The sequence below is a fragment of the Globicephala melas genome, chromosome 14 (genome assembly GCF_963455315.2).
Source record: "Globicephala melas chromosome 14, mGloMel1.2, whole genome shotgun sequence".
Taxonomy (NCBI): Eukaryota; Metazoa; Chordata; class Mammalia; order Artiodactyla; family Delphinidae; genus Globicephala; species Globicephala melas.
Window position 1 is genome coordinate 38,435,504 of NC_083327.1, and position 24,061 is coordinate 38,459,564.

Below are 24,061 nucleotides of genomic sequence, written 5' to 3' on the forward strand. Positions count from 1 at the left end.
CTTGAAGATTGTTAGACAAGACTGGGGCCTTCTCTTGCCTTTGGGTCTTTGTTAAGGCTGCCTGTCCCCCCATCCTTTTACTGTAGCCCGTCTCACATGGCCCACCTGGTGACCACATGCTCCTTTAGTAAATACCATGTCATTGTTTTCTGGATCTTTTAGGTCTGCAGAACTTAGCTCACTGCCTGATACAAAGTAGGTGATCAATGCTCAATCCATGTTTCTGGAATAAATGAAAAAAACCTGAAGATTTGAATGAATAACAAAGCAATCACTGAAGATTCACAAAATAATTCTCTGCTGACTCTGAAGGCAGTTGTCCTGGTGGCTGTGAGCCTATCCATATGTCTGTGTGAGAGCATAGGTGTCTCTGTCAGTTTTTTTGTTTTTTTTTTTAAATTAATTAATTAATTTATTGGTTGCATTGGGTCCTCGTTGCTGTGCACGGGCTTTCTCTAGTTGCAGTGAGCAGGGACTACTCTTCGTTGTGGTGCGTGGGCTTCTCATTGTCGTGGCTTCTCTTGTTCCGGAGCATGGGCTCTAGGCACATAGGCTTCAGTAGTTCTGGCACATGGGCTCAGTAGTTGTGGCTTGCGGGCTCTAGAGCGCAGACTCAGTAGTTGTGGTGCACGGGCTTAGTTGTTCCACGGCATGTGGGATCTTCCCAGACCAGGGCTCAAACCCGTGTCTCCTGCATTGGCAGGCGGATTCTTAACCATTGCACCACCAGGGAAGCCCTCTGTGAGTTTTTATATTCACTTGCTTCTCTGTGGACATGTTTGTGTTCTCATTTCCTCCATAGTGTCAGTTCTTTGAAAATCCAGGAGAAGCCTGGAAGGCCACTTTAATCCCTCAAATTCAGAACCTCAACTAGGTTCAGACTGAGGAATATTTTCCACATCCTTCTTTTGATAAACTCCAGGTAGGTTTGAGAATTATGCTTAAGTCCTGGATATCCCTCTGAACAAGTGGTGGACTGGAGTAGGTCACACCTAGCTTATCTTCACCTAAGCTAGTCCAGAATTCGAATATCAGGAGTGAGTGAACTGGAAGGATTTGCTGGAGAAATTGCCTCCTGTCATTTGTCTCCCACTGACACACATAGGCACTTAGAAATGCTTGTTGCTTGAATGCATGCAACATTAAAAAGTCATTTGCATCTTCAAATTCTGTTATAATGAGAAATTGAGCCGTTTCTTATGCTAGTTGTAGAGGTTTAAACTCTGCCCCCCACACTTGTTTATTATTTAGGTACTTAAAAGGCTTAATTATACTAGTAAACTGAACAAATTGGTGTACTTTAGGTTACAAGGGTTCTTTTGCAAATCAGCTGATGGTATTTAAAAAAAGATTTTCATTTAAAGAGAATTTGTGGGTGCTAACATATAGTTCAGTTCTTTAGCTTTAATGATCGTCTTAGAAACCTGAAGTGATCTACTTTTATTAAACAGTGGTCTATGTTGAGAATGATATAATGCTTGTTTTTAAAAGATGTAATTATGCTCAGTATTCCAGCTGGAATCACTGTCTATCATTTTAGGAGTTAGTAATGGAATGGTGAGGGGAGTAGGGAGAAACAGGAAAAGGAGTATTCCTACATTTTAAACAAATGAAACCAACTCTTTATTTTAAAGCATCACCCTTATTATCTAATTGTCCTAATGGAAATTATACTTGACTAGCAGGTAGACAGTAACCCAGAAAGGTGGAGGACATGCTGTTTTAATTTATAACTTTGATGAGAATCACCTTGGATTTTTTTTTTTTTTTTTTTTTTTTTTTTGCGGTACACGGGCCTCTCACTGTTGTGGCCTCTCCCGTTGTGGAGCACAGGCTCCGGACGCGCAGGCTCAGCGGCCATGGCTCACGGGCCCAGCCGCTCCACGGCATGTGGGATCTTCCCAGACCGGGGCACGAACCCGTGTCCCCTGCATCGGCAGGCAGACTCTCAACCATTGCGCCACCAGGGAAGCCCACCTGGGATTATTTTTAATGCTAGAATTTTAATATCATAAGGAACAAAGCATAAAGTTAGAATGATTAAATCAAAATATTTGGAATGATGGATGGCAAATGTTTACTTTGCAGAAGTTAAAGGAATAGTTTTGAAAGCAATTGTCTAAAATGCAAATATGTAGATATTTTAGAATAATTTTAGACTTAGTTCAAAAGTAAAAGTAATACAGTAATTAATCACCTTACCAGATTTTGTTTTGTTTTTCACAACTTTTTATTTTGAAAAATTTCAACAGTACACTTAAAACCACTAATGGTTAACATTTTGCCACATTTGTTTTCTTTTTTTCTCTCTCTCTCTCTCTCAATATTTTTTCTTTAATCATCTGAAAGTAAGTTGTAATATCATAACACTTGACCTCTAAAAACATCATTATGTATCTCCTAACAAGGACCTTTTCCTGAATAACTATATTACCATTATCATACCCAAGAAACTTAACATTGATGTAATGATATCTAAAATAGGGCCACCCGATTTAGCAAACAAAAATACAGGATGTCCAGATAAACCTGAATTTCAGATAAATAATGAATAGTTTTTTAGTGTATATATGTACCATGCAATATTTAGGACATACATGCACTAAAAAATTATTTGATATCAGTGTGAAATTCAAATTTACCTGGCATCCTGTATTTTATCTGGCAATCCTAAATATGAAGCCCATATTCAGATTTCTTCAATTGTCCCCCAAATGTTCTTTTAACTGTGTGTGTTTGAATCCAGTAATCATGCTTTACATTTGACTTTGTCTAATAAAATTTTGATAGAATAATTATCAGATATTTACTTTAAAAATTATAGTCCTCACGTTCAAAAGATTCTCTATGTGGAAGTGGGCTTTTATGTATATAAAATTCAAATCATAAAATTTTTACTAAATTTAGTGGTTTGGGGTGCATCACTAAATGCATAACAACTAGGACCCCAAACACTTGTGACATCAGCACATTTCCTTATTGGACAATTGGCAATTTATTCATATCATTTAAAAAAATTTTAAAGACATTTTTCTGATAGCTGCTTTTCTTATTATCCTCCCTTTTGATTTAGTATATAGTATTGTAATACTTATTATAGTAAGTCTCCTAAACTTGACATACTCTCTTGACTAGATACCTATGAGTTTAGTTTGTTTTTTTTTAGATTCCACATATAAGTGAGTTCATACACTGTCTTTCTCTGTCTGATTTATTTCTCATAGCATAATGTCCTCAGTGTCCATCAATTTGTCACAAATGTGGATTTCTTTCTTTTTTAATGGTTGAATAATTTACATTGTGTGTGTGTATAACACTTAAGTTGTTTCCATGTTTTGGCTATTGTAAATGATGCTGCAATGAAAAAGGAGTTGCAGATATCTTTTTGAGCTAGTGTTTTCATTTGGATAAATTTCCAGAAGTGGAATTGCTAGATCATATGGTAGCTCTATTTTTAACTTTTTGAGGAACCTCCATACTGTTTTCCATAGTGGCTGCACCAATTTACATTCCTACCAACAGTGCATGAGGGTTCCCTTTCTCCACATCCTCACCAACACTTATTTCTTGTTTTTTTGGTAATAGCCATTCTAACAGATGTGAGATGATATCTCATTGTGGTTTTGATTTCATTTCCTGATGATTAGTGATGTTGAGCATCTTTTCACATGCCTTTTAGCCATGTGTATGACTTCTTTGGAAAGAATGTCTGTTCAGATTTTCTGACCATCTTTTAATTGGATCGTTTTCTTGCTGTTGAGTTGTATGAGTTCTTTGTGTATTTTAGATACTAAAATATCACATATGATTTGAAAATATTTTTTCTCATTTGGTAGGTTGCCTTTTCATTTTGTTGATTGTTTCTTTTGCTTTTTAGTTTGATAAAGTCCCATTTGTTTATTTTTGCTTTTGTTGCCTTTACTTTTGATATCAAATCCAAAAAGTCATTGCTAAGACCAGTGTCAAGCAGCTCACCACCTGTGTTTTCTTTTAGGAGTTTTATGGTTTCAGGTCTTATGTTCAAGTCTATAATCCATTTTGAGTTGGTTTTTGTGTATGATATAAGTAGTGGTCCAGTTTCATTTTTTTTTTCATGTGGCTGTCCAGTTTTCCCAACACCGTTTATTGAAGAAACTATCCTTGAATCTTGGCTCCTTTATATACCCTTGGCTCCTTTGTATACCCTTGGCTCCTTTGATATAAATTAATTAATCATATATGTGTGGATTTATTTCTGGGCTCTCTGTTCTGTTCCATTGATCTGTGTGTCTGTTTTAATACCAGTACCATACTGTTTTGATTACTATAGCTCTCTCTTGAGAATAGATACTTTCAGATACTTTTATAAATACTTATAGCAAACCATTAAAATGGCCTAGTAAAATATATTATGACATCAGTTAGAATGCTTTCAGTTGCGAATAACAGAAAACCCAACTAAATTAGGTTAAATAATACAAGTAATCATTGGCTCATGTAGAAGTCCAGGGATAAGTATGCTTCAGGTGCAGTGTATTAGGCCCCTGACTCTATTACTTACTTGGAGATCTTCTTGATCTTGCCCTCTTGATTATTTTGGCTTTGTGTTCAGCTTGGCTTATCTCAAAGTAGCAAACTAGCATCACATCTACACAGCATACTGCCCAGAAGACTAGAGCTTCTCTTTCACCTAGAGTTGAACAACAGAACTCTGCTTGACTGGACTTAGTCATAAGCTCACCCTTGAACCCCTCATCCGGTTGTGGAGGATAGAGCTGGGAGTGGGATCATTCTCACCTAAAGGACATGGCTACTGCACAGGTATAGAAGATTGTTGAGAACAATCTGAAAGCCCTGAGGCGTGTCCCTCCATTTTGTCAACAAATCTGTTTCGCTGGTTAGTTCACTCTTCTCTGTAACGATTCTCTAGAGCCTTCTTAGCTCCCTTCAAGCTGAACTACACTTCCCCTATCACTTTCAGCAAATGTCTACATCTTTATAAAGAGAAAACAGAAGGCATTGGGTTGGACCTACTTCCACTTCCTATGTGAAATTGCAATCCCAGAAGTCTGGGTGGACGTGAGGGAATGTGAGGGAAAGTCAGTATCTTAGTATGAGATTTTTCTATTTTTAGCTATCCTTCCATCATTTATTTCTAATTTTATTCCATTTTGGTTGGACTACAGTGATTCTTTGGAGTTTATTGAGGTTTCCTTTATGGCTTGGAATATGCCCAGTATTTGAAAATGTGCTCCATGTTCTTGAATGTATTCTTGATTTGTTTGGTAGAGTTTGTATAGATATAAAATAGCTTAAGTGTACATTAATGTTGTTCAGATCTTTGAGAAGGGTGTGTCAAAGGGTGCGATGTTTCTTCTTAGTGGTCCATAGGTTTGGATAGAAGCAGGTATCAGTACATGAAGTTTACAGTCTTCAGCATGAGTGAGTGGGCCTTGTGATTAGGTGTGCAGAGGTGGGCAGTGAGTGGGAACTCCCCAGTGCCGTGTCCTGCACCTAACAGATAAGGAAATGGCTGGTTGTAGAGTTGATGTGGCTTACCCAGAGTCACATAGCTAATAAGTAGCCGAACCAGAATTTGTACCCAGATCTTTTGAGTTCAACTCTAATACTCTTTCCTTATATCTTTTATGCTTAGTGGAGGTAGGTGATAGCTTTCCACTGTCTTCCAACATCATCCTTAAGCTTACCATCTGCACAATCTGTACAGTATCACTGGATCCTTATCAAAAACACATTAGAGAAGGTGTCATCATCCTACTTCACAAATTCCCTAAGATATAAGTAACATGACAAATCTTACAACTGGTCACTAGAGAAACTTATTCATGTTCAGATCTTCAAGTCTTTGTCTAGTCAGTGTTAAGTAGGTGTATTTTAGAGGTTGGGCGTGTATCAGAGCGCTGTCAGGAAACTGTTCACAGCACTTTAAAGACTGAATCAAGAGATGACTTAGAGAGTCATGGGCAGGGCAGGCCTAAGGCAGCAAACAAAGGATGGAGGAGTGAAGGAGGAGCCTGCAGAGAGCTGTAGCTGTGGCATGAGGACCTAATGATTATGGAGGGATGCAGCTCTGCTAGAGACACAGCACTGAAGCAGGGAAGCAACGGGAGAGAATGACCCGGATTTCTCTCCACCCCCTCCCTCCTATCTCCTGCAAGTAGTGCCTCCCAGGGACTGAACCCAGCTAGCAGCCAGCCAGCAAGGTTGCCCCCAGGGTAGAGAGCAGGATGAAGGAGGCTTGTGGAGGATGGGAGCACATGTAGAACCCCAGCACCCAGGAACTATGCCAGGGTGGAGTGCTCTGAGACATAGGAACACATTACAGGAAATTAAAACATTGGGAAAGGAAATTTAATGGACCTGAAAAATAGGGTAAATTGTGAGAAAATGTAAATTAGGATCATGTAAATTATGTGGGTGCCTGTGTCGTTATTTTGAAGAAAACTGTGTGAACCTAACTCTCCCTGAATTGACCACTATGAATAAAGAATTAAAAAACTTCTTTAGAATCCATTTTACAGCCTTCTAAATAGTCTTACTGTTCTCCATTCAATCCTCTGATTTTCCCCTTAAAATATAGAGTTTTAAATCCTTTGAAATAATTTCAATAATTTTTGGAAGACTGAAATTTTATGAGGAGAAAACTAACCTGCCTCTCCAAGTGAAAATACTTGGTGTGTATATAACATAGTTTAGATAGATGATGTCTAACATTTATTGTTAGAGGATTATCCATTGTGTTTATCAATTTATTTGGAGTAAAATCTGCTTCTTAAACAGTATTTATGCCATACGAGATATTTGTGATCTCAGATGTTTGAGAATCTTTTCCTTTGATACTCTATAACCATATCTCTTTATCATCTTCTAAATATTGCCATAAAATGTAATATAATATAAATTATATATGTAATAGATAATGTACTGTAATATTTGCCAAAGTGCTCTTTCAAAAATACATTGAGTTTGGGTAAAACAGAAGATAGGCCCAAGTGATTTTTTTTTTTTTTTTTTTTAGCAGCATTGAGCTCTTCCCATGTCATCTTTTTCCCCCACCTTTGTTAAATTTTTGGCTTGAACTTCATTGGTTCAGCATATGTTGATTATATCATGACTAGATCCCGGACTGTTTCTACAAAATGTGATGTGAAGAATTGCTATAACATTTCCAGTTGCCTTATGCAAAAAGTTGCTTTCAAAAGATTTCTAATACATAGAATATACTTAGAGATTATTAGGTTGTATATAAGTTTTCTAATTTGAAGCTGTTCTAAAATTATTGAGGAGCATGATGCTTTTTTTCTGGCAAATTGAAAATAGAATAACCAATGTACAAGAATGGTTCACATAAGATATTACACCAAGACAAATTAAGAGGTTTTGGCAGGAGTGGCATCTGTTTTCAGTTGAGATTTAAGAATAGATCGAGAGTTAATGTGCAGAGGAACACAGGGAAGGCATATCCACCTGGCAGAATCAAAGCAAAGAAGATCCTTTTGCCTAAACCATGGTGAAGGTTCTTTTGGAAGGGGCGTACTAGAGTCAGAGGCTGGATTTATAGAGAAAGCTGAGGGACAGGAAAGTGAGAGAGGTTTCTGAGGCATGCTGGAGGGAATCCACAGATTAAAAAACAAAAGCATTAGGTAGTGGATCCTGAAGTCTAGCTTTTGAAAATGTTCTCTGTCAAAATATTGACTGCTCTGGTTGGTGCTAAGGGGCATAACCTTCGCTTCTTTCTGCCTTTACCCTTTCTGAACTCTCTCAGCTCTGGCTCACCTTGGTTTTTGCACAGGTGTCTAGGAACTGTCATACAGTTTGAAGGTTACTCTTCTAAGTGGAGCAAAATTCAGGAAGGTAATTTGGGTTGATAATAATATCAGGCAAAGAGAAGTTCCATTTTGTTTCTTCCTTTGAGGCCTCCATCCTCCTGTTTTGGTCTGGACTTGATTGCTTTCTTGTCCTGCTTGTGCCACTGTGGTTCTAGAGAGCAGCCCTCCATCTTACCAGGGCATTCTCCCCAGGATCCTCTGTGTTTCATGGAGCCTAGGTGTTCCTATTTCTGTTGCGGAGGGTTTTTTGAGACCCTGTATGTATGGAATGTCAGTTTCCCATTTTCACACTTGATGGATAGATTGGATGGATTAGGTTGGAAATCACTGCCCCTCAAACTTTATTCAAGTTTTTATCGGTTGTTTGTGACCTGTCTCCAGCCACCCGCTCCCCACCACCTTTCCCCCTGAACGCCCACCCCACTGCCACCTTGGACGTTTGTAGGATTTCCTTTATATCCCTGGTGTCTGAAATTTCAGGATTATGACTTGGTATGCGTCTTATTTCCCTCATTGTGTTGGACACTTATATAATCTGTCCTCCCAATCTTGAAATTTCGTCCTTCAGATTTGAGAAAAATCTTAGGTAATTTCTTCGTCTCTTTTTTCTCTATTTTCTCTTTCTGGAATTCCTTTTGGTCAGATATTGGACCTCCTGAATTAATCCTGTAATTTTCTTATATTTTCCATCTTTCATTGTTTATTTGTTGTATTTCTTTAACATTTCCTCAAGCTTATCTTCTAATCCCTTTTCTGGAATTTTGTTTCTGCTACCATATGTTAAATTTCAAAGTACTCTCTTTTGTTCTTAATATTCCTTTTAAAAATTGCATTTTGTTCCTGCTTTATAGTTTTAATAACTTCTTTTATTTTCCTCAGCATATTAATTATATTGGTTACAGTTTTATTTTGAAGTTTCCTTTTGATGTCTGTGTAGTCTCTGTTTCCTTGGAGTTTTTTGCCCCCTGTATATTTTCTGTGGTCTCCAACTTTCATAACGGGAGTTTTTCTGTTTTTTTTTCAAATTTCTGTTGATTCTTGGCTGTCAATTCGTTTGAGAGTCTTTTCAGATACTAATGAACTGATTGAAGGCTCCATCTTAAGAGGTTTGTTGACTAGTATGCTTTACTGTAAGGTGATCTGATAGGGACCCAGTTCTTTCTTTGGGAGAAACCCACACTAGGTGCCTTTGGGCCTTTATTTCTGGAAACCATTCACTTTCTTCAGAAAAAGTCTTCTGATCTCTTGTTTGCTGGGAATGAGCTAGGCTGTCATTGTTTGGGGAGCCCATTTGGGAAAGAGGGGGAAGATTACATGGTTAGTAAATTGTGAAGTGGATGTAAACTTAAGTTGTGTGACTTCAGAGCCTTGCTCTGAGCTCTTATGATTCTTGCCTCCTATATTAAAACCTAAGTGGGGCTTCATAGCCTTTTGTATCAAGTTTTTTGTACTTATTGTGTACAGTAGCCCATTTCAGTCCTGTATATGTAGCACGGTTAGGAACACTATGTATATGATGATATTCGATTATTTCCACGTTGGAGATTTATAATTTGTTCTTAATTTGCAGCTTTTTTCAAGGAGCAAACCTCCAAGGGGCCTGTATGTTTATGGAGATGTTGGTAAGTGTGTTAAAATAAGTTTTAAGTGGTCCAAACAAAAAGTTTCCCAGCTTTCACTCAGGGATAACTTCCATTTCTATCCCTCAGTACACTACCAGCAGGAACAGGATGAGGTGAGGTAAAATAGGAGAGAGGAGAGGAGTGCAGTTATCTTAGTTTTTACTTTTATTTCTCATAGGGTGACTGCAGTTGAAGACAGGATTAGTTAGCATGTTAGGGTGCAAACATTATTTAATGTATAAAGTCAGTTGATCTCAGGGAAGGAAGTCATTTCCAGATAGGTTATTAGATAAACCAGAATCTCATTGCTCAGTGCTATTTGACTCAGGTTAATAACTTAAAAAAAATAAGCTGTTTGTTTTTACTTTTTTTAAAAAATAAATTTATTTACTTACTTATTTTGGCTGTGTTGGGTCTTCGTTGCTGTGCGCAGACTATCTCTAGTTGCGGCGAGCAGGGGCTACTCTTCGTTGCGGTGCACAGGCTTCTCATTGCGGTGGCTTCTCTTGTTGAGGAGCACGGGCTCTAGGCGCATGGGCTTCAGTAGTTGTGGTGCTCGGGCTCAGTAGATGTGTCTCGCGGGCTCTAGAGTGCAGGCCCAGTAGTTGTGGCGCACGGGCTTAGTTGCTCCGAGGCACGTGGGATCTTCCTGGACCAGGACTCGAACCCATGTCCCCTGCATTGGCAGGCGGTTTATTAACCACTGCACCACCAGGGAAGTCCCTGAGTAGACGTTCTTAACATATGAGTGGTAACATTTCCTTGGTCATGCACTGGCACAAAGACTCACATTTTCTTGGAAACCTTATGAGCTGTCACTTACTTTCTGGATTTTCCTAATCAGTTAATGTCTTTCTTCTTCCCTGACTTCATTCTTGCTGAAGTTGTCTGTTTCTGGTTTCTATTTCCTTCAATCACATCTTTTTCTCCAGTTTTAAACCTCTCCCTGGTTACCCACCTTCACTGATGTCATGAAGGTGGCTCCTCCTTCCTGTGACCTTATGGCTTGTCCTTCAGTTCTTTACATACTCAAAATGCACATTTAATGTAACGAGATCAACAAATTTGCATTGTGAGGAAGTGGTGGCAGAGGTTTGTTATCTTAATAAGAATTTTAGGGTAAGAAAAATAATAGAAGTTGAATAAGTAGTTATACTGCCTTAAAGATCAAAATGTTCTTTTCTGGGTCCTCCCTCTTCTTCTGATTTGTTTACTAATGCCTCTAAATGCCTGTTTTACATTTATAGATTTAGCAAATCTAATAAAAAGGGAATTAGTATTTAAAAAGTGCATGATAGAGATTCTTCAAACTTGCAGATTTTAAAAATGTGAAAGAAGCTCAAACTATTCTTTTTCTTAGTTCATTGGCTAATTGGTATTTTTGAGACCAATGTATGCTTCTTATTTAGAATCTAATTTATACCAGGTACTTGAGCAGTTTTGTGTGTCTGCACCTTTGGGCACCACTAGCAGATCTCATTCTGTTGTCATCTCTTATTTTTTGCCTCTTTGGAGAACGTTTACTTCCTATACCTTCACTTTCATGTTCTGTCATTGCTAAAATCTGCATCTTTGTTTCTGTTGTTACCTTAACCACTTAACCATAAATGGAGATGGTTAGTAAGGCACAACTGTTTCCACTTCTACAAAAGGACTTAAAAAAAATAAAAACAACAACTATCAAAGTTGTTGGATTTTTAGTTTGGAAAATATAGCCATATTCTAACGAATTGAAGGAGGTACAATAAATGTAATTTATCTGAATGTTTGAAGGGATTAGAAAAGATGTGTAACATGGGATATTCACATAGGCTGGGTGTGTGGCAATCTTTGGCTAGGAACATCTTCATAATGTAGAGAGGGGAAGAGAAAGGAATTCTGAAATAGGAAGTGAGGTGAACATTTTGGTGGCCATACTCAGTTTAGTTTAGAATACTTACAAAATAGGTAATAAAAGATAGGTCAAATTCTCATTTTGGGGGGGCTCGCTGGCTGGGAGAATAGCCTCGGAATGCCTTTACAAGCTCTTATTCTTTATTATTTTTCTTTTTTAGACTTGGGAAACAGATATTAAATTTTAAAGAGACTTGGTGGAAAAGAGATGTCTGTTTCATAGCATCCCTTTCCCTCTCCTTATTCCTGCCCTTGGCTTGGACTCTGTCATGCCCACTTCACTCTACTCTGTCTTCATAGGTATGTTGAGATGATTGACTCAGATGGACCCTCAATACGGGAACCCCAGGAGCATTGATATCATCATGGTTCAATCTTGAAATGTTTTCATTAATAAAATGCTTATCATATCTCATGCAGAAGTCAAAAGCTTCAGTAGTAATATTTTGTGGCTTCATTCTTACCCTACAGCTGGCTTTCTTACAACAAGGTTTCAGCTCTAAACTAGCAGAATGAGTGGTTATGGCAGGGTTAGTGATTTCTTCCGTACATTAGAAGAGAATAAGTACATTTTTGTTTGTCAGTCCCTTTTTTGCTGTCTCCTGGTTTAACCTTACCTGTTCCACATTGATAATTTCACCAGTGGAAAGCTAGACTGTTTTTAAGGTTAGGGGTTGGAAAGCAAAATTCTTCTTGGGTGGGAGGCAGTGGTGGAGGATACCACTTCCAGCTCCTTCTGCAGGAGGTCAGCTGTGAAAAGGGCACCACTAGAGGGGGCTCTCGAGTAGTCATTTTTTGGCTTCCCAACTATAGGCTTAAAAGTTAGAATTTAAAAGATTTTTACGTTTTATAAATGACTCCCCTAGTAAGAATCTTATCCTGAGAAAATTACAAGGTTTTATTTAGGATTCTGTAGAGACCAAAGAAAAATTATGAAGCAGGTGAAATTTAGTGCTGGTTTCTTCCCTCCTTTTTTCCAACATCTGTCCTCATTCTTCCAGTCACTTGACAAATGCTTGTTGAGCACTTGCCTTGTGCCAGGCAGTCTGTTGTTTCTGGAAACGTAATGGTGAATAAGAGCAGACACAGCCTTTGCTCACCCAAAGCTTACAAACTGTGGCAATGGCTTTGAAACATTTTTAAACATGACTCACAGTAAGTAATATATTTTACATCCTGAGGTAGTATATGCTTGGGTGTGTGCACACCACACACATATATATACATACATACTTATAAACATCTTTGTCCTGTAAGATTTCCTACAACTTGGATTTTGCTGATGCATTTCTGTGGTGTGATGTGAGTCCTCCAACTTTGTCTATTTCAAGATTATTTTGGCAATTCTGTGGCCTTTGCATTTCCATGTTCATTTTAGAATAAGCTTGTTCATTTCTTTAAAAAAAATCTGGGGATTTTGATTGGGATTATGTTGAAGCTATAGAGCAATGTCTACAGAGAATTGGTAACTTAAGATATTGAGTATTCCAATCTATGAGCATGGTATATTTCTTCATTTTAAAATATCTTATTTATTTATTTATTTATTTATTTTTGGCTGCGTTGGGTCTCCGTTGCTGCACACGGGCTTTCTCTAGTTGCGGCGAGTGGGGGCAACTCTTCGCTGCAGTACGTGGGCTTCTCATTGCGGTGGCTTCTCTTGTTGCGGAGCACGGGCTCTAGGCATGTGGGCTTCAGTAGTTGTGGCTCACGGGCTCTAGAGCACAGGCTCAACAGTTGTGTCACACGGGCTTAGTTGCTCCGCGGCATGTGGGATCTTCCCGGACCAGGGCTCGAACCCGTGTCCCCTGCGTTAGCAGGCAGATTCTTAACCACTGCGCCACCAGGGAAGTCCCTAAAGTATCTTCTTTAATTTCTCTCAGTGGTGTTTTGTAGTTTGTAGTGCAGAGGTTTGCCATATTTTTTGATAAATTTATTCCCGTGTATTTTACTGCAAATGGTATTGTATGTTAACATTTAAATTTCCAGTTGATCACTGCTAGTGTATAGAATCAATTGATTTTTTGGATGACCTTTCTAAATTCAATTATTAACTCTTATAACTCCTGGTTATTTGGTAGCTTCTTCAGGATTTTTTGTGAACGTAATCATATCTGTGAATAAAGACAATTTAACTTTTTCCTTTACAATTTCTATGCCTTCTAGTTCTTTTTCTTGCCTCATTGCATAGCTAGGATGCAGTACAATGTTGAACAGAAGTCATGAGAGTGGATGTCCTTGCCTTGTGTCAGATTTTAGGGGAGAAGTGTTCAGTCTTCCCTAGTTAAATATGATGTTAACTGTAGGGTGTGTGTGTGTGTGTGTTTGTGTGTGTGTGTGTGTGTGTTTAATGTATTAGTTTTTTTTATTGTGGCAACATATATATAATATAAAATTTATCATTTTAACTGTACAGTCCAGTGGCATTAAGTACATTGATATTGTTATGCAAACGTCACCACTATTCATCTCCAGAACATTTTTATCTTCCCAAACTGAAACTCTGTACCTATTAAACAATAACACCCATTCTATAACCCCCTCCTTCCCAGTCCCTGGCAACCACTGTTCTACTTTTGTCTCTATGAATTTGACAACTCTAGGGACCTCATGTAAGTGGGATCATATAATATTTATCCTTTTGTTTCTGGCTTATTTCACCTAGCATGGTATCTTCAAGATACTATGTCAGAATTTCATTCTTTTTTTTTCTTTTTTTTTTCATTCTTTTTTAAGGCTGAATAATATTCCATTATATTGTATATACCAATTTTGTTTATCCCTTCATCTGTCAATGGATGTTTGGGTTGTTTCCATCTTCTGACTTCCGTGAATAATGCTGCTATAAACATTGATGAACAAATATTTGTTTGAATCCCAGCTTTCAATTCTTTTGTGTATATCCAGAAGTGGAATTGCTGGGTCATATGGTCATTCTATGTTTAACTTTTTGAGGAACTGCCATACTGTTTTCCATAGCAGCTGCACAATTTTACATTCCCACCATTAATATACAAGGGTCCCCACTTTCCACACCCTTATCAATACATTATTTTTCTGTTTGTTGTTTTCATAATAGTTATCCTAATGGATGTGAAGTGGTATCTCATTGTAGTTTTGTTTTGCATTTTTCAAATAATTGGTGATATTGAGCATCTTTTCAGTGTAGGTTTTTTGGTATTTGTCCTTTATGAGGTTGAGGAAGTCTGCTTCGTTTCCTAGTTTGCTGAGAGTTTTTATCATGTATGTGTGTTGAATTTTGTCAAAATTTTGTTCAAACGTTGTGAGATTATATAATTTTTATATGTTGAATTTTATTTTGACAGGGAGTTAAATAAGTTACTTGCATGCCACTTTGATTCCTTTGAAGTATTTTTTTAATTGAAAATTTCATTGAGATAATTACAGATTCACATACAGTTATAAGAAGTAATTCAGAGAGATCTGTATACACTCATTTCCCCTCTAAGGCAACATTTTGCAAAACTATAGTAAAAATATCACAACCAGGTATTGACATTGATACAATTCACCAATCCTTTCAGATTTCTCCAGTTTTACTTGTATAGTCATCCCTTGGTATCCACAGGGATTGATTCTAGGGGTCCCCAAGGATATCAAAATTTGGTGATATTCAGGTCCCTTATATAAAATGGCCTAGTACAAGGAATACAGTCAGCACTCTGTATCTACGAGTTTCACATCAGCTGTGCCGTACTCATTTATGTGTGTATTTAGTTCTATACACTTTATCACCTCTGTAGGTTCATATATCCATCACCACAGTCAAGATACTGAACAACTGTATCACCACAAGAATCCCTTGTATTGCCCATAATTTTATAACCATACATATCCACCCTCCATTTCTGCATCCTGGCAGTCACTAATCTGTTCTCCATTTCTAAAATTCTGTCATTTCAAAAATGTTATATAAATGAAAAAGTATGTAACTTTTTAAGATTGGCTTTTTTTTTTTTCCACTCAGTGTAATTCATTGGAGAGTCATTCAAGTTGTTGTATGTATCAACATCTCTGGAAATTGTTTATCACTCAGTTTCCTAGGGGTTCATAACACAGCTTCCCTTGCCTCACATCATGAAGTATCACCCTACGCATGAGCAGCTATTATTCAGCCAAAGACTCAAGAGTGTCCACCTGTTGGTTTCTGGAGCTCTTTCATTATATAGCTTCCTCCTCTCTGGCACTTTGCCTTGCAAATTTCACCTGCATTTTGGACTCCCATAATCCTGATCTCTCTTAACTCACTCAGACCTGGGTGTTTAACTTGGATTCACCTTCTCTGTGCAGCAATCTGGAAGGTGCCTCCAAGCTAAAAGTTGGAGTGACATAGGGCTCATCTTCTTAATCCAGTTGTCTGTTGATGGGCACTTGGGTTGCTTCCACGTCTTGGCTATTGTAAATAGTGCTGCTGTGAACATTGGGATGCATGTATCTTTTCAAGTTGGTGTTTTCATTGTTTCCAGATATATACCCAAGAGTGGAATTGCTGGGTCATATGGTCATTCTATGTTTAATTTTTTGAGGAACTGCCATACTGTTTTCAATAGCGGCTGCACCAATTTACATTCCCACCAACAGTGTTTGAGGAAAAAATATAAAGATACATAATGTTAAACTGCCAAGTTCCATGAGGACAGGGATTTTTGTTAGTTTTGTTCACTGCCATTTCCTAATAAGCACCTAGAATAGGGCCTCACACATGGTAGGCATTCAATGAGAATATGTTGATTAAATAAATAAAAATATTTTATTTATGGTGACTTTGATATTCAGAAGTTTGAATTTTACATATTCTAGTTTATCAGTTTTTTCCTTTATGATTTCTTCTTTTTGCTTTTATTTTCAGAAACTTTTTATATGATGGTTTTGTTACATTTTAAGCACATTTTTGAAGAAGAGCACAATGATTATGTTCAAATATATATTGTTCACATTTTTTGTTAGATAATTCATGACTTCTTTTCTGGATCTATAAGTATACTATGCTTCATGCAGCAGAATTTGAAACTTTATTAATTCACTTCTTTGTGTAAATGTAATGATATAAAATTTGCTGCCACTCACTATATCAAGAGACTTGTACCGAATATATTTGCAAAAAATTACTTTTCAGGCTAAGCGGTCTTCTCATTAAAAATCTGTCTGGTGAATTGTACTTTCTTTTTTAAAAAATTTTATTTATTTATTTATTTGGCTTGCTGGGTCTGCATTTCAGCCTGCATGCGGGATCTAGTTCCCTGACCAGGGATCAAACCCAGGCCCCTAGCATTGGGAGCGCAGAGTCTTAGCCACCAGGGAAGTCCTGTGAATTGTATTTTCATGTACAAAAAACTTTCTGACAATTCAAATGGCATGGCCCAAAGTCATCTTATGGAATGGAGGAAAGCTCAACAGATTTAAGACTCAAATCTTGCTTCCTGGGCTGCCTTTGAAGTTAGTATAATAATTGCAGCTCCTGCAAGGAGAGCCTGGACGCTTTGGTAAGGTGGTGGTGGAGGAAGCAGTGAGCATGAGAGACAAGACCAGCATCCCCTGGCCTGCCTGCTGGGGAATGCTGGGTGTGAACCAAACTTGACTACTGTCAGTGTCCCCAAAGCTCTGGGCTTTCTGTGAGGGAATAGGCTTCCTGTGCATGCCTTGTGAAATGCTTAGGCTGTTGACTCTTCAATTACTAATGTGATCGTAGTGATTAACAGTTTGAGTGCTGAAAATTAGATAATTTAATTATAAGGGTTAACTGTATCTGAATTTCTTCAAGTAAGCCTCATTTTGAAAGCCAATATTCTCAGCTTTTTAAAAACGTGTTATAGGACTTCCCTGGTGGCATAGTGGTTAAGAATCCCCCTGCCAGTGCAGGTGACACAGGCTTGAGCCCTGGTGGGGGAAGATCCCACAAGCCATGGAGCAACTAAGCCCATGCGCCACAACTACTGAGCCTGCACTCTAGAGCCTGTGAGCCACAACTACTGAAGCCCACGCACCTAGAGCCGTGCTCCACGACAAGAGAAGCCACCGCAATGAGAAGCCCGTGCACTGCAAGGAAGAGTAGCCCTTGCTCACCACAACTGGAGAAAGCCTGCGCTCAGCAACGAAGACCCAATGCAGCCAAAAATAAATAAACAAATAAATTTTTTTTTAAAAAAGTGTTATAATTGGCAATTCTCCAGCTGTAACATCTATTATTTATTTTCAGTGTTTATGTTAGGTGCTAATCTGTATTTTCTTATTTTTCACTGGTAAATTTTCCTATAGTGCCTAAGACAGTTCCTCATCCTTTGTAATGGCCCAATAAATAATTAATTAATTAAAGTTATTTTATTTATACTGTGCCTTTTGGAAGAGAAACTGAAGAATGAATAATCTGTAAATCTTGCCAGTTTAAAAGCATAGTTCTCTGGAGGAAATACTCCCTGGAGTGCTAACTAAATGTTGTATTTCTTAAAAACAGGATTTTAACAGAAAAGAATAATATCAACATTTTATTTTTAGGTAGTTTAGCATAAGACATAAACACTGCTTTTAAAAAAGTTAACATAGTCTTAAGCTTTCCAGTAGCAGAGTGTGGTTTCATTATCCCAAAGCTAATGAACAATCATTAGAGCAATCAGTACATACTGTTTAATAGTTTTTTTTTTTTTTTAAGGTACAGGGAAAACAATGGTGATGGACATGTTTTATGCTTATGTGGAAATGAAGAGGAAAAAACGGGTTCATTTTCATGGTTTCATGCTAGATGTTCACAAAAGTAAGTTAATGATCTGAAAGAAGTGATTTAAATGGACAAACATTACAAGATAATTTTCCTCATCTTAAAGTTCTTAATCTTTTAAAAAATTAGATTTTTGCTAAAAGTAAGATTTTATTTGGTTTCATTTGTTTTGTGCTATATTGAAGCAATTAGTAATGTGTCCAGAGTTGGTCCTAGAGACAAATTCATTACTTCCAAATCAGAGAACAGAGGTTACTCTATGAAGGTCAGGCATTTTCTCTTTCTACTAAGGATCAATAAGAAATCTTTAAGCCTCACCTGTTTCACAAAGTTATTCTTGATTAGGCCTTTTCCTCTGTGTCACCTTAGCATGTAGGCATTCAGTTTGTTCTTGTATGTATGCTTTATTTCTTTGTCAAGGGTATGTTATTTCATCTTTGCATTATTTGTTTACTAGCTATACTGTAACCTTCTCAGGGCAGGAATATTGTACTTTTCTTAGAATACTTTCAGCATTTAGTAACATAGAGTGAAGGAAGTGGGACTGGCTGGAAACAAGGGAACATCCTGATTAGATATGCTAGACATAGAGGGCAGGATCACCTCCTTTGCCTGCATCTCTGAAATCCTCAGGGCTAAGATCTGTGTGTTGATCCATCAGTCACAATCTGATCATCTATTCTATCACTTTGTCATCTCTGAAGTGGTTGAAGAGTGGAGATGGAATCACCACAAAGTGTTCTTACAACCATGGGAATATAGTAATATGTGAACAACTTATTTGAGGTGGAGAAACTGCAACCAACCTCAATAATCATATTTGTTTGTATGTGAAATTTAAACTTCATTTTTATGTTCACACGCTGTTTCATTTAGAGATTTTAAAAATATGTTTTAGTTATCTAAAATGTACTGTTAATACAATATTTGATTTGTGTTTAACTTCATCCATTTAAGGAATACACCGCCTTAAACAGAGTTTGCCAAAAAGGAAACCAGGATTCATGGCTAAATCATACGATCCAATAGCTCCTATAGCTGAAGAAATCAGTGAAGAAGCAAGTCTTTTATGTTTCGATGAATTTCAGGTAAGGTAGAGATGTTTCATAGATGTAGAATGGTATACTGAAGGAAGTATGAGTATTTAAATCCTGTTCTGATTTTATCAGTTTTATAAATTGATTTAATACATTATCTCTTATGACTTTAATTTTATTATCTAGTCCAGGGGTCGGCAAACCACAGCTTGCACAGGGCAAATCTGGCCCATCTGCTTTTGTATGGCCAGTGAGAAGAGGAAGATTTTTATATTTGTAAAAGGTCATTAAAAAAAGAAAGAGAAAATGTAACAGACACTGTATATGGCTTGCAAAGCCTAAAATATTTACTATTCTGCCTTTTATAGGAAGTTTGCCTACCCCTATATTCTAGTCAATGGATTCACATTTCCCCTACACCACGATGGAGATAATATAATTATTACAAAATAATGTCTTTAAAGATGTTTGACTGTTTTTTAAAAGTGTTATTAAAAAGAAACAGGTGATTCACACATCTCATTTAAGCTTCACCACTTATCTGTGATGAAGGAAGAGAATTGCCCTAGTTGAAATTTCTTTTTCCCCCCTAGTTGAAATTTTAAAATTTGTTCTAGTTTTAGGATTCAAAATTGTGCATTTAAATTGGTAGTACATTATTTCCTGATCTTTATTTCTTATGAGAACAACGCATCAAAGCAAACACCATGTCTTATGCTTATTCTGTATCCTACGTCATGTCCAGTGTTATAATAGTAGTAATTAATAATATAACAGTAACAATAATAATAATAGAAGATACTCTAGGTTAAGAATTACTTTCTCTTTATTTGACTGCTCTTTTTAGTAGTTATAAAATGTAATAGTTGGTTTTTCTAAGTTGCTTACCATAAGAGCAATTGATTATTGGAATGAAAATAGAAAAATCCACAAGGACTGAATATAAGCTTAAAAACAGGGCATCACACCCAAAGCTTTTGAAAAAATATTTCTGGGGCTGAGTGCAGAAACTCCTGTCTCATTGCCTAGAATAAAGGCCCAGAGAACTTTCAGGAGTAGCAGACTAACATTTGTTATATGCCTACCCTGAGGCAGGCCCTGAGTGATTCATACATCTCATCTAAGCCTCACAGTGTATTTGTAATGAAGTGAGGAAATTGCCCTAGTTGAATTTTAAAGTTTCTTCCAGTTTTAAGATTCTCTGAAATTATGCATTTAAATTGGTAGTGAGTTATCTCCTGTTCTTCTGTGCTTAGAAACCTGGGTTAGTGGGAAGATGATGTGGCCAGGATGCCTTTAACCCAAATGACGCATGTAGGTCTCCTCTAGCAACTCGATACTCATAGCTAACAGTGGTCTCGATTTATGATAGAGGAGAAAGGAGAATTTTTACCAGGAATGGTGTTATACTGAACCATCTGGGGAGGAGGAATTTTTATTTCTTTCTCCCTTCAATCATATTCAGACAGCCTGGCATTCACACTTTGTATTGTAGAACTACAAAGGTCTTCAAAAGAAAGGCTTATGGAAAAGAGATGTTCCTTTGCTACTCTGAAGGTACACTAAGTACACTGGTGTACTGCAGAAAGAGAAGGGCCTCATTTAGTTCTAAAAATAGCACCAAGTTAGCAGTTATGTGGACTTCAACAACAAAAGTCAGTGTTGAATCAGTGAAGGCCATTTCTCTTGGTTTCTCATTATGAGTCTTTTAACCAAAATATCTCTAAACAAAATTGAATCGACACAGGTAAATTTTGTTTTCCATTGAGAAACAGAAGTTTTATTGAAACAGGGAAACAAGTGATGGGAACAAAGCACTATTTCTATATGTTACTTGTATTGTGTCAACTTTTTAAAGCAAAATAAACTTATACACGACTCAGTACCTTCTCCTTTTGCCACAGTTATCAGGTATTTGTCACAGTTAAATTTTTTTCATATGGTTTTTAGTCTTCAATTTGTTAATATGGTGTATCACATTGATTGATTTGCATATATTGAAGAATCGTTGCATCCCTGGGATAAATCCCACTTGAACATGGTGTATGATCCTTTTAATGTGTTGTTGGATTCTGTTTGCTAGTGTTTTGTTGAGGATTTTTGCATCTGTATTCATCAGTGATATTGTCTGTAATTTTCTTTTTTTGTAGTACCGTTGTCTGGTTTTGGTATCAGGGTGATGGTGACCTCACAGAATGAGTTTGGGAGTGTTCCTTTCCTCTGCAGTTTTTTGGAAGAATTTGAGAAGGATAGATGTTAGCTCTTCTCTAAATGTTTCATAGGATTCACCTGTGAAGCCATCTGGTCCTGGACTTTGTTTGTTGGAAGATTTTTAATCACAGTTTCAATTTCATTACTTGTGATTGGTCTGTTCATATTTTCTGTTTCTTCCTGGTTCAGTCTTGGAAGGTTATACCTTTCTAAGCATTTGTCCATTTCTTCCAGGTTGTCCTTTTTTTTTTTTTTTTTTTTTTTTGCAGTACGTGGGCCTCTCACTGTTGTGGCCTCTCTTGTTGTGGGGCACAGGCTCCGGACGTGCAGGCTCAGTGGCCATGGCTCACGGGCCCAGCCGCTTCGCGGCATGTGGGATCTTCCTGGACCAGGGCACGAACCTGTGTCCCCTGCATCGGCAGGCGGACTCTCAACCACTGTGCCACCAGGGAAGCCCCAGTTTGTCCATTTTATTGGCATAGAATTGCTTGTAGTGGTCTCTTATGATGCTTTGTATTTCTGTTGTGTCCGTTGTAACTTCTCCTTTTTCATTTCTAATTTTATTGATTTGAGTCCTCTCCCTGTTTTTCTTGATGAGTCTGGCTAATGGTTTATCAATTTTGTTTATCTTCTCAAGGAACCAGCTTTTAGTTTTATTGATCTTTGCTATTGTTTTCTTTGTTTCTATTTCATTTATTTCTGCTCTGAACTTTATGCTTTCTTTCCTTCTACTAACTTTGGGTTTTGTTTTTTCTTCTTTCTTTAGTTCCTTTAGGTGTAAGGGTAAATTGTTTATTTGAGATTTTTCTTGTTTCTTGAGGTAAGCTTGTATTGCTATAAACTTCCCTCTTAAAACTGCTTTTGCTGCATCCCATAGGTTTTGGATCATCGTGTTTTCGTTATCATTTGTCTCTAGGTATTTTTTGATTTCTTCAGTGATGTCTTGGTTATTTAGTAACGTATTGTTTAGCCTCTATGTGTTTGTGTTTTTTACATTTTTTTCCCCTGTAATTGATATCTAGTCTCATAACGTTGTGGTCAGAAAAGATGCTTGATATGATTTCAGTTTTCTTAAATTTACTGAGGCTTGATTTGTGACCCAAGATGCGATCTATCCTGGAGAATGTTCCATGCGCACTTGAGAAGAAAGTGTAATCTGCTGTTTTTGGATGGAATGTCCTATAAATATCAATTAAATCTATCTGGTCTATTGTGTCATTTAAAGCTTGTGTTTCCTTATTAATTTTCTCTCTGGATGATCTGTCCATTGGTGTAAGTGAGGTGTTAAAGTCCCCCACTATTATTGTGTTACTGTCGATTTCCTCTTTTATAGCTGTTAGCAGTTGCCTTATGTATTGAGGTGCTCCTATGTTGGGTACATATATAGTTATAATTGTTATATCTTCTTCTTGGATTGCTCCCTTGATCATTATGTAGTGTCCTTCCTTGTCTCTTGTAACATTGTTTATTTTAAAGTCTATTTTATCTGATACGAGTACTGCTACTTCAGCTTTTTTTTTTTTGATTTCCATTTGTATGGAATATCTTTTTCTATCCCCTCACTTTCAGTCTGTATGTGTCCCTAGGTCTGAAGTTGGTCTCTTGTAGACAGCATATATAGGGCTCTTGTTTTTGTATCCATTCAGCAAGCCTATCTTTTGGTTGGAGCATTTAATCCATTCACATTTAAGGTAATTATCAATATGTATGTTCCTATTACCATTTTCTTAATTATTATGGGTTTGTTTTTGTAGGTCCTTTTCTTCTGTTATGTTTCCTACTTAGAGATGTTCCTTTAGCATTTGTTGTAGAGCTGGTTTGATGGTGCTGAATTCTCTTAGCTTTTGCTTGTCTGTAAAACTTTTGATTTCTCCGTCGAATCTGAATGAGATCCTTGCCAGACAGAGTAATCTTGGTTGTAGGTTCTTCCCTTTCATCACTTTAAATATGTCATGCCACTCCCTTCTGGCTTGTAGAGTTTCTACTGAGAAATCAGTTGTTAACCTTATGGGAGTTCCCTTGTATGTTATTTGTCGTTTTTCCCTTGTTGCTTTCAATAATTTTTCCTTGCCTTTAATTTTTGCCAATTTGATTACTATGTGTCTCGGCATGTTTCTCCTTGGGTTTATCCTGGCTGGGACTCTCTGCGCTTCCTGAACTTGGGTGGCTATTTCCTTTCCCGTGTTAGGGAAGTTTTCGACTATAATCTCTTCACGTATTTTCTTGGGTCCTTTCTCTCTCTCTTGTCCTTCTGGGACTCCTGTAATGCGAATGTTGTCGTGTTTAATGTTGTCCCAGAGGTCTGTTAGGCTGTCTTCATTTCTTTTCATTCTTTTTTCTTTATTCTGTTCCGCAGCAGTGAATTCCACCATTCTGTCTTCCAGGTCACTTATCCATTCTTCTGCCTCAGTTATTCTGCTATTGATTCCTTCTAGTGTATTTTTCATTTCAGTTATTGTATTGTTCATCTCTGTTTGCTTGTTCTTTATTTCTTCTAGGTGTTTGTTCTTTAATTCTTCTAGGTCTTTGTTCAACATTTCTTGCATCTTCTCGATCTTTGCCTCCATTCTTTTTCCAAGGTCCTGGATCATCTTCACTATCATTTTTCTGGAAGGTTGCCTATCTCCACTTTATTTAGTTGTTTTTCTGGGGTTTTATCTTGTTCCTTCATCCATCACAGTTAAATTTTTGATTAAGGTATTGAAATTAAAAATTTAAAAGTATATTAATACCCAA

General features: G+C 37.2%; 1 protein-coding gene across 8 annotated transcripts in view; it reads left to right on the top strand.

Annotated features, from left to right (window-relative positions):
* The window catches only part of AFG1L (AFG1 like ATPase), a 226,869-nt gene that overhangs the window by 61,491 nt on the left and 141,317 nt on the right, over positions 1-24,061 (top strand). For all 8 annotated transcript variants that reach the window (XR_009558727.1, XM_060283447.2, XM_060283444.1 and 5 more), the window contains exons 3-5: positions 9,400-9,451; positions 18,012-18,113; positions 19,035-19,165. Coding sequence is in view for 7 of the 8 variants with exons in the window: in XM_060283447.2 (XP_060139430.1) it covers positions 9,400-9,451; positions 18,012-18,113; positions 19,035-19,165 (285 nt within the window). In the remaining variant the exon portion in view is untranslated. The remainder of the gene's footprint in view (positions 1-9,399; positions 9,452-18,011; positions 18,114-19,034; positions 19,166-24,061) is intronic.